At 40.0% G+C, this 15,712-nt stretch overlaps 1 protein-coding gene across 4 annotated transcripts in view; it reads right to left on the reverse strand.

Annotated features, from left to right (window-relative positions):
- IL15RA (interleukin 15 receptor subunit alpha) overlaps positions 1-15,712 on the reverse strand; it is a 39,864-nt gene that overhangs the window by 16,937 nt on the left and 7,215 nt on the right. For all 4 annotated transcript variants that reach the window (XM_037846878.1, XM_037846877.1, XM_037846875.1 and 1 more), the window contains exon 2: positions 72-266. In XM_037846878.1, coding sequence (XP_037702806.1) covers positions 72-266 — 195 coding nt within the window. The remainder of the gene's footprint in view (positions 1-71; positions 267-15,712) is intronic.

Here is a 15,712-nt window from a genome sequence, read left to right on the forward strand (position 1 = left end):
TCAGCCCGTTCAGCTTCCTGCTCTGTACCGCTCAGCAAGGGGCTGTGGGGGTGCAGGGACCCACTACTTACGGATGCACCTGAGACTGGGAGTTGTCCAATGGGCGGCGTTTGTGGTCGTGTTAAACACACACTCAGTCAGGCTGGATGTCCCCGCTTTCCGCTTGAAGCCTGAGTGACAAGTATACCGCTCTCTGGAACTCAGATTGTAACTCTTGACCTGGATGTCTGCATGTTCCACAGATGTGGGTGTGGGGCACGTGATGCCTGTGAAGGTGTAGATGTGAGGGGAGAGATGAAAAGATGTCAGCTGTGTTAAGAGGCTTTCACCAGGGAAAACATGGGCTATAGTTTGGAGCATTCTAGCTAGCATCTGCTTTATCCCCGGGGCCCATTAGGAGAAAAGACCCAGATTCCAAGCATGTGGGTAATCTTCAGTAAGTAAGTACACCCAGAGTCTGGAAGCCTTCCAGGAGCCTCAGCTTGAAGTGCCAGTCATCCAGTGTTGCCAGAGACCTGGGTATCATCAGTGGGAACCCCTCTCCCTCACCCTCCACTTCCCATCATTCCCCAAAGCTATCCATCTCTCTCCATCCCCTCTGCCCTATGCTAGACCAAGCCTGAGCTCTCCTGCCTGAAACTGGTTTCCTTACATGCACTCTCTGCATCCATCTGCCACACGGCAGCTAGTCTAATCTTCAGAAATCCATTTGCTAACAACACTCTCTTGACCTCCCATGGCGATTAGAATAGAACCCCAAATCCCTAAGAACTCGTCAAGGCTCTGCCTACTTTCCTAGCCACTCTTCCCCTTGCCACACTGGACTCTCGTCCTCCTGGGCCACTCACCGTGCCAACCCACCTGCCCCCCACCCTCCAGCTGCTTCCTCACTCTTGGCTGGCCAACTCCCACCATCATCCCTAGCTTAATTCAACACCACTTCCTCAGAAAAGCCTTCCCTTATCCCAAAGTACAACAGGTCTCAGAGTCCTGTGTTATCACCCGTTATCTCTTTTCAGTTTGTATTTCAGATTTTTGAGATTATGTAATTAACGTGTGAACCTGCATCCGGACTGTGAGCTTTGGGAGGACAGGGGCCCAGGCCTGTTTTGCTCAACATTTTATCCCGAGTCTAGCCTAGTACCTAGCAAATTGGTAGGAACTCAAAGAATGCTTATCGAAAGAATGGATGGATGAACCCTCTTCCTCAACAATCATGGGCTTGAGTCTGATCTTTTAATACAAGTGAGTTCAAGTGATTTAATTTCTACATGGGTAACTGGCTCATCTGATGATTCTCACTTTATTATCTGAAGAAACCAGGGACAAGGACAAGTTGCACAGATGGTTCTACTTTTGTGATAGATTAAACTGGACTCAGACTCCACAATTTCAGCTAAATGGTATCCTAGTTTTGTTCCGTGGAACTGATGGGTTTTACAAAATTAACATTTATGGGCACTGGCCTAAGAAGAAAAAGAAGGACTGAAATGTTGGCCATTTCTTTTTTGGGGATGACATATTTTGTTACTAACTTTTTAAAAAAATTGTTTATGGCCCGTTGATGTTTTTGCATCCTTTGAAAAATTCCTTTTCCAAATAAAAGCATTTAATATAGGATTAAAGACACTCCAACTTTAATGAGTTGTAGGAGTACTTCATGCTTTTCTTTCACATTATGTCACAAAAAAGGGCAAAGAAGAAAATTTGACCATTTTTTCCACTACACAAAAGAATGAAATCGTTATTTGTCATGCTCTTAATGTAAAGTGTGGTGGATCACAAGAAAGCATCAGTTCATAAGGTCTTGATAACAGTTAAAATAATGTCCTCTTTGGCACCAGTTCTGTGATTGGGGTTCCATAAAGAAACCCAAAGAAGGTCCTTAGTTCTTAAAAGATGAGGAGCCAGCCCTTGCATTGCCTCATCACATGAACTACTTCCTCCAAACCCAGATTGTTGGCAAATCCTGGCTTAGGCTGAGGTTCCTGCAGTGCCCTAGAGATTCTATTGAAACCAAAATTAAGAAGCATAATTTTTCTTTAGCCACCTGAAATAACTGTATAATCTTACATTATGTATTTTTAATTAATTCAATACATTATTCTCAGGTTTTCTTGTGTGAATAAGAGTTGAATAAGAAGTGGTTTCTGAGGCCAAATCTTGCTTTGGGCAGTGGAAGTGGTGGAGAGGTGGCTGTGTTGGAGGGAAATTCCTATGTAGCAGGTTGCATTGTCCTGGTGCTTGTAAGGACATGTTGAGAAAGTATCTCCTCCTATTAAGTGTGCTGGGCAGAGTGGTTCATTGTCTGAAAAGCCGGTAAAGAGCAGCCACCAAGGTTATCAAGTCAGCTGTAAAAGTTCAAACTCTACCGGCTGTTTACAGGTGAAATCTACCAAACATCCCAAGAAGAATTAATACCAATCCTGCTCAAACTCTTCCAAAAAATTGAAGAGGAGGGAAAACTACTTAACTCATTCCAGGAGGACAACATCACCCTAATACCAAAGCCAGATAAGGGCATCACAACAAAAGAAAATTACAGACCAATTTCTCTTATGACTATAGATACAAAAGTCTGCAACAAAATGCTAGCAAATCAAATCCAACAGCACATTAAAAGAATTATACACCATGTCAAGTGGTAATTATTCCAGGTAGGTAAGGGTAATTCAATATAAGAAAATGAATTAATGTAATACACCATATTTACAAATTGAAGGGAAAAAAACCACATGATCATCTCCATTGACACAGAAAAGGCATTTGAGAAAATCCTGCATCTTTCTTGATAAAAACACTTAGAGAAATAGGAATAGAAGGAAACTTCCTCCACATGATAAAGGGCATATATGAAAAACCTACTGCTAACATATTCAATGGTGAAAACTGTAGGCTTTCCCTCTAAGAAGGATGCCACTGTCACCACTGTTATTCAACACTGTGTTAGAAGTACTAGCCAGAGGAGTTAGGCAAGAAAAAGAAATAAAAGGCATCCAAATTGGAAAGGAAGAAGTAAAACTTTCACTATGTGCAGATGATATGATCCTATATATATAGAAAGTCCCAAAAATCTGTAACAAAGTCACTGGAGCTCATTCAGCAAAGCAGTGGGATATAAGAGCAACATGCAAAAATCAGTAGTGTTTCTATGCATTAGTAATGAGCAATCTGAGGTGGAAATCAAGAAAAAAAATTCCATTTACAAAAGCAACTAAAAGAATCAAATATCTAGAAATACATTTAACCAAGGATGTGAAAGACTTATATATGGAACACTGCACAACTTTGCTAAAAGACATCAAAGAAGATCTAAACAAATGGAAGGACATTCCATGCTTATGGTTTGGAAGACTAATCATTAAGATGACAATTCTACCCAAACTGATTTACAGATTCAATGCAATCCTAATCAAAATTCCAACAGCCTACTAGCAGAAATGGAAAAGCTAATCATTAAATTTATTTGGAAGAGTAAGGGGCCCCAAATAGCCAAAACCATCTTGAAAAAGAACGAAGTTGGAGGACTCACACTTCCTGACTTTAAAGCTACAGTGGTCAAAACAGCACAGTACTGGGACAAAGATAGATATACAGACCAATGGAATGAAATTGAGAGTTCAGAAATAGACCCTCACATCTGTGGCCATTTGATTTTTGACAAGGCTGCCAAGTCCATTCAGTGGGGAAAGAATTGTCTCTTCCAAAAATGGTGTGTATGGATCTCCATACACAAAGGAATAAAAGGACTGCTACTGCACACCTTACACAAAAATTAACTCAAAGTGGATCAAAGACCTAAATATAAGAACTAGGACTATAAAACTCCTAGAAGGAAACACAGGGAAGCATCTTCAGAATCCTGAGTTAAGCAATGGTTTCTTGGACTTTACACCCAAAGCACAAGCAAAAGTAAGAAAAAATAGATAAATGAGACCTCCTTACAGTTGAAAACTTTTGTGCATCAAAGAACTTTATCAGGAAAGTGAAAGGACAACCTACTCAATAGGAGAAAATACTTGAAAACCACATATATGATAAGGGTTTAATATTCAGAATTTATAAATAAATCCCATAACCCAACAATAAAAAGACAAACAACCCAATTTAAAAATGGGCAAAAGACTCGACCACCAAAGAAAAGATGGTCATGGTTACTGTAATGAACAACGGAGCCAAAGCAGTCATCAGAATAGTCTGACTTCCAGAGATCTTTGGTGTTGGCTAGTAGACTGTAATGTCCCTAGAATCGAAATAGGTGGGCAGTCTACGAAAGAGTTACATGATCTGTATAAGCAGTGAAGTTCTAGATCCAGTGAACAGAAGTCAGAGAGTTCCTGGGCCCTCAGTCAGTTCCCAGACTGGAGCAAGTTCACGGACCCAGAGCCCCTTGAATGAAGATGGGGAAGTCAGGTCTCCTTGAAGAAGGACCTTTTTTCTTTAATTACTAGAGGGTGGTGTGGGGAATACACAAACTCCTGTTGTTTAGTAAGGCTATTTTTCATTTATGTATGGTCTATTCCCATCTTTGCCCATTTTTCTATAGGGATCAGCTTTGTTTTTCAATGATAACTGCTACCAGTAACGATATATATGTTAATCCATCTCATCTATTCTGTATAATATTCCTAATTTCTTTTTGACCGTATTTTCTCTTGAGGAACCAAATAAAGATGTATGCAATTTTGCATATGAAAAAAAAAATGGGCAAAAGGCTTGAATTCACATTTCTCCAAAAAGCATATACAAATGACTAAAAAGTAAATGAAAAGATGCTCAACATCATTTGCCATCAGGAAAATGCAAATCAAAACCACAATGAGATACCATTTCACATCCACTAGAATGAGTACTATTAAAAAAGCAGAAAAGTACAAGTATTGGAAAGGATGTGGAAAAACAGGAACACTCATTAATTGCTGGTATGAATGTTAAATGCTACAGCCACTGTGGAAGACAGTTTAGCAGTTCCTCAGAAAGTTAAGCATAGAATTCTCATATAACCCGGCAATCCCACTTCTAGGAATATACCCCAAAGTACTGAAAGCAGGGACTCAAACAGATATTTGCACACCCATGTTCAGAACAGCACTATTCACAATTTGCAAAGGATGGAAGCAACAAATGAATGAATAAACAAAATGTGGTCTATACATGCAATGAAATATTATCCAGCATTAAAAAGGAATGAAGTTCTGATTCATGTGACAACACAGATGAACCCCGAAGACATCATGGTGAGTGAAATAAGCCAAACACTTCATATCTCACTGACATGAAAGAATTAGAAAATGCAAATTATAAAGTCAGAATGTAGAATAAAAATTACCAGGCACCGGGGTAGGGGTAGGGAATGGGGACTCAACGCTTAAATTGTACAGAATTTCTATTTGGGTTGATGGAAAAGTTTTGGAAATGGATGGTGGTGATGGTAGCACAAAACTGTGAGTGTAATTAGCAGCACTGAATTATATATTTGCATGTGGTTAAAAGGGGAAATTTTAGGTTGTACATATGTTACTAGTATAAGAATTTTTTTAAAAACCAAGAAAATATAGGACTACACAATGCAAAAAAACCCTATTGTAAATGATGGACTATAGTTAACAGCACAATGATAAAAGTGTGCTTTCTCAAATTGAAATGAATTGCTTAACCTCATTTATAATGAAAGAAATGTAAAAATGAAAACAAATGTGATACCACTTAGCTACCAAATTGGTGAAGAGCCAAAAGTTGAGTAATATACTGTGCTGGTGAAATATATACTTTCATATTGCTCATACAACCCTTAGTGAGGGCATATTCGTCACCTCTAAAGAGATTACAAATGCACCTACTTTTTAACCCCCTATTCTACTTCTAGGACTTTATCCCGAAGATTTATCTGCATACTTGTGAAGGATTGTTATAATCCTTATACAGATGTCCTTTAACCCAGAAATTCCACTTCTAAGAATTTATCTGACAGATGTACTGACATATCTGTGAAGTGAGTATGTACAAAGTTATTGTTTAGAATAGCCATCAGTAGGAGACTAAGTAAATTATAGTGTAGCCAAATGGCACAGCTTTTTACAATGGACTAAGAAACCTCTTTATGCACTGAAATGGAAAGACTTCCAAGCTGTACTGTTAAGTTAAAAAGAAAGGGAGCAGAACATGTGTATTATATGCTAACATAGTGAGAGAAAAAGGAGAAACAATATATACACAATTATGACTATACATAAAATCTCTCTGGAATAGTACACAGGAAACCAACAACACTGGAAATGAGGCAGCTGAGACCTATGGATGCGAGAGCCTTTTCACACTTTTTGAATTTTTAATGGTGCACATATTTTACCTGTTAAAAATGCTTTTGAAAGGCATTCTGTAACATTCAGTTTCTCAAGCTGGTATGCACATGGGTGTTTATTATTCCTTTTCCTAAATTACGTATATTCCATGCTACCAAAATCTTAAATCTGCATCTGTGGTGCTCTGCTATATGTTAGCACAGCTGGATAGAATGGAGTGGGGAAGGAATCACCAGAAAAATCGACTCCAGAAACGTGATGGTAAACCAGAATGGAAGGTTCCCTTCCTTCTGAGAGATTCTGAATCACCCTAGGACCTTTGGACCTCCCAGGGTTATATTATACAATCTGGGATATATTACACAATCTGGGACTGGACAGCCGCCATCCAACCATTAACGAATGACTCCAGAAGGTAAGAGGTGTGAGGTTCCCAGGAGGAAAAGCTAGACAAATACAGGATTCTTGCTGGTAGGTTTTCCTCACCTACCCCTTTTCCTCCTGACCCCACATCTGCTCTTTGGATGTGTGTGTTGGCACAATTATCTTGGGTCTAGAGGAATCTCCTGAGTGCACAGGTCAGGCTCTCTGACTCTGGAGCACGGATGGGCCCTGCCGTGGGTTATTCTGCAACCTCGGGCAGGAGAGAGGTTCTAAGAACCCCCAACTCACCCCCAACACCACACTCACAGCTACGTAGAAGACCAGACTCTTTCTTTGTGCTTGTAAAGACCCCTCGCTCAAGAAGGCTAAGTCTACTTATAACTGTGCCTGAGTCACCCCCCAGAGATCCTCTTTTGTTGCTCAGATGTGGCCTCTCTCTCTAAGCCAACTCTGCAGATAAACTCACTGTCCTGCCCCCTACATGGGACTTGACTTCCAGGGGTGTAAATCTCCCTGGCAATGTGGGACAGGATTTGTGGGGATGAGCCTGGACCTGGCACTGTGGGATTGAGAAAGTCTTCTTGATCAAAAGGGGGGAAGAGAAATGAAACAAAAAAAAGTTTCAGTAGCTGGGAGATTTCAAATGGAGTCGTTATTCTTATGCATTACATAGATACCCCTTCTTAGTTTTTAGCGTACTGGAATAGATAGAAGGAAATATCTGAAACTATTGAACTGCAACTCAGTAGCCTTGATTTTTGAAGCAATTGTATAACTATGTAACTTACATGGTGTGACAGAGTGATTGTGAAAACCTTGTGGCTCACGCTCCCTTTATCCAGTGTATGGACAGATGAGTAGAAAATGGGAACAAAAATTAAATGTATAATGAGTGGGGGTGGGGGTGATGGGATGGTGTGGGTATTGTTTACTTGTATTTTTATCCTTTTTATTTTTATTCTTTTTATTTTTATTTTTTGAAGTAATGAAAATGTTCAAAAATTGATTTTGTTGATGAATGCACAACGATATGATGGTACTGTAAAAAATCAATTGTACACTGTGGATGATTGTAGGGTATGTGAATATATCTCAATAAAATGGAATTTTTTTTTTTAAAGCCATAGAGTTAGTTGTATACCATAAAGTGTGGATTTTACCATTACATAAATTTAAAAACTGGAAACAAACAAACAAACAAAACAACCCTTGCCAAAATGAAGCACCCTCTTCCTGAAGGCTGAAGCTGCTTTAAGCATGTTTATTGAGGGCTTTCTGTTTCTGTTTTCAGTACAGGAGACGGTGGGTGAGCAAGACTGATCTAGCCCTGGTCTGCTGGGAGTGACAGATGCTGCTATGTAAGGATGATGATTGATACATGCTACTGAGAAAAGTACAAGGATGAACAAGTTAGCCAGGTGAAGAAGGAAGAGGAAGGGAGAGAGCACTCCAGACAGAGCTAATAGCATCAACCCAGGCCCTGGGGCAGGAAGAAGCTTGATGGAGTTACAGAACACAGACTATAAAATCTACACAAACACCCAAGCCGTGACTTACAACTTTTTAGTCCTACCCTTTGTACCTGATCTTTTCTTACTACTACTGAGAAATAGTGAGCTCAGCAATCAATGTGAACCATCAGAATAAATTCCTGAAGAGGCAGACCTCTATCCTGGCTCTCCCTACCCTATCCAATTAAATGATAAAATAGATGAATTAACAAGAAGGTCCAAGAGTGCTCAGACAGATTCAACATGCTCAATTGTGCTCCATAAATACTCAGAAGCAAAGAGCATGGGCCTGAGAGGTACCCAGTTCATGTCCAAACCAGTGCATGAATCTGTTTAGTTTTGAATAAAAGAATAAAAGAATGAGTGAATGGAAGATAGGGTTTAGCAGAAAAAGTAGTGAGCTTGGAGCGAGAAGTTGAATGACCAGGCAAGTCTCTTAACCTCACGGAATTTCAGTTTCATTATCTATAAAGTAAGCATAATACTGCTCACTTTAATTGGCTGCTAAGCAGTTCAAATGCTTTAAAGATTGTGAAATGCACTTTGTGGACTGTGATACAAATATAAAGAATTATTATTATTATTATTATTACCATTCATTGGCCACTTCAGAAACTGAAGGTGGTAGGTGGTAGAAGGTTCCAGAAGCACCAAGAGACAGTGACAAACAGCAAATGTGATATGAGCAGAGATTTGAAAAGTAAATTTCATGGGGCTTCTGGAACCTTTTAAACAAGCTCAGGTTGGCCAGCTGAACCAACTAACCAACTAACTTCTAGCCAACTTCACCGTTGTCTGAAGTGTGAGCCCAGATGAAACCAGCAGAAGAAACACCCAGTTGAGCCAGCTCACAGAAACTTGAACTAAATAAATGCGTTAAGCCCCTAAGCTTTAGGCTGGTTTGTTATGCAGGAAGAGCTAACTGATATACCAGGGAAAAAAAATAAAAGCAGTATTAAGAAAAACACTGCACTTTTTTGTTCTTTTCCTCCTCCTTATACTCCAACTTTTAAATCTTCCATCCTTCAGTCATAATTATGCAGACTCTGAAGGCAGTAAGCGGTGACATATTTGTTCTGGCTAATTGCATTGTACTAAGAACATAGTTACAGTCAACCCAAATACTATCAAGACACATTGTTGCAGCTTCGACTTTTTTCACTTACTGAATTAATCATTGTTTCAGACCATTAAACACATTCAATTCATTTTAGCTTTGAGTAAAAGTTCATTGTTAGAGTAAATGTAGAATCTACTCAATCTATAAAAGTATACTCTGAATTCATAATACTTTAATCCTATTCTCAAAAGAATGTCTACAATTTTTTTTAAAATCATTAATGGTTTCCAACTCCCATGATACACTTTTTTCTGTAAAGGTCCAGATAGTATATATTTTGATTTGTGGATGATATGGTTGCAACTACTCAACTCTGCCCTTGTAGCAAGAAAGCAGCCACAGACAATATGTGGATGTGACTATGTCCCCCCAAAACTTTATTTTCCCAAACTGGCTGCAGATTTGGCTCACAGGTCATAGTTTTACAAACCCTGTTTTTGATTACTCATTTACATTTAAGAGGAAGTCCTTTCTTATATTTAATCCTAATTCACACTCTGTAAATTATGGAATGCCTTCATCATTTTCTTGTTCAACCCTCAGAGACCACCATCACCAGCATACTAACTCAGTCTTCTAGTCACACCAGGATAAAAAAGTTTTGCCAGCCAAGAAGCCATTAAAAAAAATACAAAATAAAAAACAGCAACAACAAAACCCAGAAACAGTTACTGAGATTCAGTCTTGTGTTGGAGTACTCAGCATTTTCTGAACCTATCCAGAACTCCTTTATAAACAATCAACAGATATAAAAATACACTGTACTTTTCATCCCTATAACCACATGGCTAATGATTTCACAGAGCAAGCACAAGTCCCATAAAAAGGATGAGAAAAGGAACTAGAAAACTTATATAGCAAAGTACTCTGCAAATTCAAAGAGATATAAAATATTATCCCAACGTTAGGACTATCCATCTATACTGACAGAGAACTCAAAAACGTCATTTCAGCATCTAGTTCAATTCTCTTTCCTTAATGAACTGGTTAGCAGCTAATTTACTATGTGTCATCTAGCTGGGGTTTTACTTTTTATTTTCCTAGTGGTGGTTAAAAGCAGAAAAACCGCCGAAAATAAGGCCAAGAAGGAGGACCAGAACAAAAGCACGACCATCGCTGGGCATCTACAATGTACATGGGCTCTTCAGAGAGTCTTGGGTTCTTTCATTCACACTCTCATTTTTTCCCCACAATAATCTTATAGAGGCATTATTACCATTTGCGTTTGACTGATGAGGCAGTGAGAGCTCAGAGACACTGTCTAGGGTCACAGGCTAGTGAGTGGCTCAGCCAGAAACTCCATCCAAAGATCTGACCCCGAGGTCGAGCCCTCTCGTCAGTGCTCTCTGGGAGCTCAGGCCTTGCTCAACAGCCATTGAGCACTTAATTTAAATGCAGCAACTATGAAAAACATTCAGTTAGAGGGGAAATCTTAAGAAGAGAAAAGTCATACGTGGTGACGAAGTTGGAAAGGTTTCTACTAGACACCTCTAATGTCAAGGATATGTTCTAGACAGAATCATAACTAGTACTCATCAACCATCTAAAGTGCATGCAGAACAGTTCTAATCCTCGCAACAGCTTTATGAGGTGGGTACTATTATCATCCCTAGCTTACAAATGGAAGAAACTGTTATGCATTAAATTGTGCCCCCATCCCCTATGTTCAAAGTCTAACCCTTGAATGTGGGAATATGATCTTATTTGGAAATAGGATCACTGAAGATGTTATTTGTTAAGAGGAGGCCAAACTGGATGTGGGTGGGCCCTGATCCAACATGACTGGTGTCCTTACAGGAAGGGGAGAACTGAACACAAACAAAGGGAAGAATGCTATGTAATGACGGATGCAGGGTATTGCATGGATTGCTGGCAAACTAAGGCCAGAAGCCGGGAGAGAGGTGTGTTCTGGTTTGCTAATGTTGCCATCATGCAAAATACCAGAAATGGATTGGCTTTTATAAAGGGGATTTATTTGGTTATAAAGTCACAGTCCTAAGGCCATAAAAGTGTCCAAATTAAAGCATCAGCAAAATGATACCTTCACTGAAGAAGGGCCAGTGGTGACCGGAACACCTCTGTCTGCTGGGAAGGCAGGAGGCTGGCATCCTCTGGTCCTTTGTTCCTGGGTTGTGTTTCAAAATGGCTTTCACCAAAATGTCTCTGGGCTTCTGTCTCTCTTACCTTCTTCAGCTCCTATGTATCTAAGCATCTGGGTTCCTCTCTTAGCTTCACCAGGGCAAACTCTGGGGTTCATCTCTTAGCTTAGCATCTCCAAATGTCCTTCTGTCCATATCTCCAAGCATCTCTAAGCATCAGCATGCATCTGGGTTGGCTACTAGCATCTCTGTCGGCTCCCAAGCATCTCTTAAAGGATGCCAGTGATCTAACTAAGACCCACCCTGAATGGGTGGGGCCCCATGTCCATGGAAATAATTCAATCAGAGATATTACCCACAGTTAATTGAGTCACATCTCCATGGAAACACTCAATCAAAAGTTCCAACCTAATCAAGACTATTACTTCGGTGCCCACAAGATTGCATTAAAGAATGACTTCTTGGGGGGACATCCTATATCCAAACCAGCACAGCATGGAACAAACAGAGTCTTCCCTACAGACTCAGAGGAAGAATGACCCAGCTGAACCTTGACTTCAGACCCCGAACTGCGAGACAGTACATTTCTGCTGTTTTAAACCACCCAGTTTGTGGTACTTTGTTATAGCAGCTCTAGGAAACTAAGATGCTGACACAATAATTAGTAATGTATGTAAGTTCATACTTGCAAGGTAAGTGACGGACCTGGGATTCCAAGCCAAGCTTTGGGTTCTGATAATAAAGTTTTCATCAGAATCAACAGGGGCTGGTTAAAACATAGACCACTGGGCCCCACCGGAGTTTCTGATTCAGTAGGTCAGGTGTGAGGCCTGAGAATATGCATTTCTACCAGTTTCTCAGGTAATGCTGATGCTGCTAGTCTGGGGCCTCACTTTGAGACCCACTGCCCTAACCATCTGCATGATGAATGTGGGAAACTTCTATCAGAGTGGAGTCTGTATTAGACCTCAGATAATTAATGCCAATGAGACACTCTATGAATGTACTGAATGTGGGTGAACTTTCAGTGGGAAAACACTTGGTATTAAACATCAGATGACTTACACTGAAGAAGAACTCTTCGAATGAAATCAGTGTTCGTTTTGAAGGATGGATCAACCTTATTCTTCACTGGAGAATTCACACCAGAGTGGAGAGGGAGAATAAAGAATGATGGAGAATTTTTATTCATGGTGCTCATACTTCTTTTTTTTTTAAACATCTGATAATTTACACTGAAGAGAAAGCCTACTGATGTGATGGATGTAGGAGGGCATTTAATACAACCCATATTTGAATTCATTTGGAGAAGCCCTTAGTAATGGAGAAGACTGTCTGTGACTGGGAGCCCTGCCAAATTCGCCTACAGTCTGGTTTGAGTAAAGCAGCCTCAGGCAGGTTCTTGCTGATAAATTTGTTGATTTTCTCTACACTCACTTGGGAACTGACTTCATTCTGTCCCATGGTTTTAAATACTATCCATTGCTCAAGACCCTCCAATTTCTATCTTAACTTGGACCTCTCCTCTGAACTCTAGAACACAGATGTTCAAGTGCTTAGGTGACATCTCCAACTAAATGTTTAAAAGACATCTCAAACTCAACATACCCAAAACCTACCTTTTGATTCCCTTCTCCAATTGTCCTTATCTTAATAAATGGCAACTAAGTAAATTCTGGGTTGCTCTGTCCAAAATCCTTAGACTCATCATTGACTATTGCTTCTCAGACCCCATATTCATTACCACATTTTGTTAGTTTTATCTTCAAAACATATACAGAATCCATCTACTTCTTACCATCTGTAAACAAGCATTGCAATGGCCTTTTAACTACACAGTAGCCAGAGTAAATCATTTAAAATGAAAATTAGATCAGACCAAACCACCTAATAAATTCTCAAAACGAAATCTAACATCCTATCTTTGCCTACAAGCTCCTAAGTAGTTCATCATTATTTTAGTTTCCTAGGCTGCTTAAAGCAAATACCACGAAATGGGAAATTATTAGCTTACAGTTCTGAGGCCAAGAAAATGTCCAAATCAAGGCATCAAGGTGATGCTTTCTTTCTGAACACTGACTGCCAGTGATCCTTGGCTCCTCTGTCACATGGCAAGGCACATGGCAGCATCTGCTGGTCTCTTCCTTCTCTTCTAGGTTTCCTTGATTTCAGCTTCTTGCTTCCATGGCTTTCTTTTTATTCTCTCTGTACTCATTCCATTGATAAAGGACTCCAGTAATAGGATTAAGTCTCATCCTGAATGAGGTGGGCCACACCTTAACTAAAGCAGCCTCATCAAAAGGTCCTACTTACAATGGCTTCACACCCACAGGAATGGATTAGATTTAAGAACATGTTTTTCTGGGGTACATACAGCTTCAAACCACAATCACTTACCACTCTCCCTCCTGTTTGTTCTGCTCTTGCCACACTGATATCTGTGCTGTTCCTAAAACCCTAAAACACTCCAAGCACCCTCTCTCCTCGGGTCTGTGTCTTGCTGTTCCTTCTTCTTGCGTCACCCCATCCCCACTGTGCCGGTTTGAATGTATTATGTCCCCCAGAAAAAGCCATATTCTTTGATGCAATCTTGCGGGGCAGACATTTTAGTGCTGATTAGATTAGAATCCTTTTGAGTGTTTCCATGGAAATGTGCCCCACCCAACTGTAGGTGATAACTCTGATGAGATAATTTCCATGGAGGCGTGGCCCTGTCCATTCAGTGTGGGCCTTGATTACTGGAGCAGTATTTATGAGCTCAGACAGAAGGAGCAAGCTTGCCACAGCCAAGAGGGACACTTTGAAGAACGCACTGGAACTCAGAGGGGAGGTTCAGCTTACAGAGACATTTTGGAGATGGCCTTTGAAAGCAGACCTCTGCTCCAGAGAGGCTAAGAGAGGACAAACGCTCCAAGAGCAACTGAGAGTGACATTTTGGAAAGAAGCTGAAGCCTAGAGAGGAACGTCCTGGGAGAAAGCCATTTTGAAACCAGAACTCTGGAGCAGATGCCAGCCATGTGCCTTCCCAGCTAACAGAGGTTTTCCAGACACTATTGGCCATCCTCCAGGGAAGGTACCGGATTGTTGATGCGTTACCTTGGACACTTTATGGCCTTAGGACTTGTAACCAAACAAAACCCCTTTTATAAAAGCCAATTCATTTCTGGTGTTTTGCATTCGGCAGCATTAGCAAACTAGAACACCCATATATCCATGTATTGATCCTTTTAGGGCTGCTCAAAAGTCATTTTCCCAGAGAGGCTTTCCATGACCAACTTATAAAAAATAGCAACTCTATCAGCTATGTAAATATGTGTCAAGTAAATGAATTATTATTGTTTTATTCAGTCAATTCTTTCTTTCCTCCTTCATCATTCTCCTTGGAGCTCAGAGTTTTCTTCTGATAATCATTTTTCTTCTTCCTAAGGAACCCTATTCAGAATTTCCTTAGTAATGGTCCCTGGTGATAAACAGTTTTTCTGCTTTGACTGACAATGCCTTTATATTACCTCCTTTTGTGAACAAATGTTTCTGTGAGCATACAGTTCTAGGCAGAGCGTTTCCCCTACTGCACACTGAAGGGTTCTGGCTTTCACTGTTGCTGTGGCTGCTGAGAAGCCCAATGTCATCTTTCCTCTCTGGGTTTTGAGCTCTCTCCATCTTCTGTGTTCTGGAGATTCACTACAGTGGTTCTTGGCTTTGTTTATCTTGCATCCATGTCTTTGAGCAGATCTGGAAAACGCTCAGCCATTGTCTCCTTGAATATCATCTCTCATCCACTCTCCATAGTACCTTCTGGAACTCTGTTCATAGGATTCTTATTCTATCCTTTATATCTTTTAGCTTTTCACATTCTCCATCTCTTTGTTTCTCTGTGGTAAACCCTGAGTAATTTCTTCAGACCTATCTTCTAGTTCACTAATTTCTCTTTTGCTGGGTGTAATGAACTATTTAACTTAGCTTACTACGTGTGTTTGAATGTTGATTATTCACAGTGGATTATATCTGTTTATTGATGATAAGTACTTATCAAAATAGGTCAATAATCAGTCACAAAATTTCCACTTGAGGCAGGGTAGCTGCCTGACAATGCCACCCTTCTTTTCTGTACATTTTCAAACACTGTTTAATGTGAAAATAACACATACAAAAGTATATTAAAATGTTTATGTACAGTTTAAAGATTAATCATAAAATGAAGATGCATGTATGTACCAACCAGCTTAAGAAACCAAACATTAGCCATAACTTAGAGGTCACTTGAGTGCCCCTTCCCAGCTGCAGCCTCTTTCATCT

Source organism: Choloepus didactylus, chromosome 8 (assembly GCF_015220235.1).
Source record: "Choloepus didactylus isolate mChoDid1 chromosome 8, mChoDid1.pri, whole genome shotgun sequence".
NCBI lineage: Eukaryota > Metazoa > Chordata > Mammalia > Pilosa > Megalonychidae > Choloepus > Choloepus didactylus.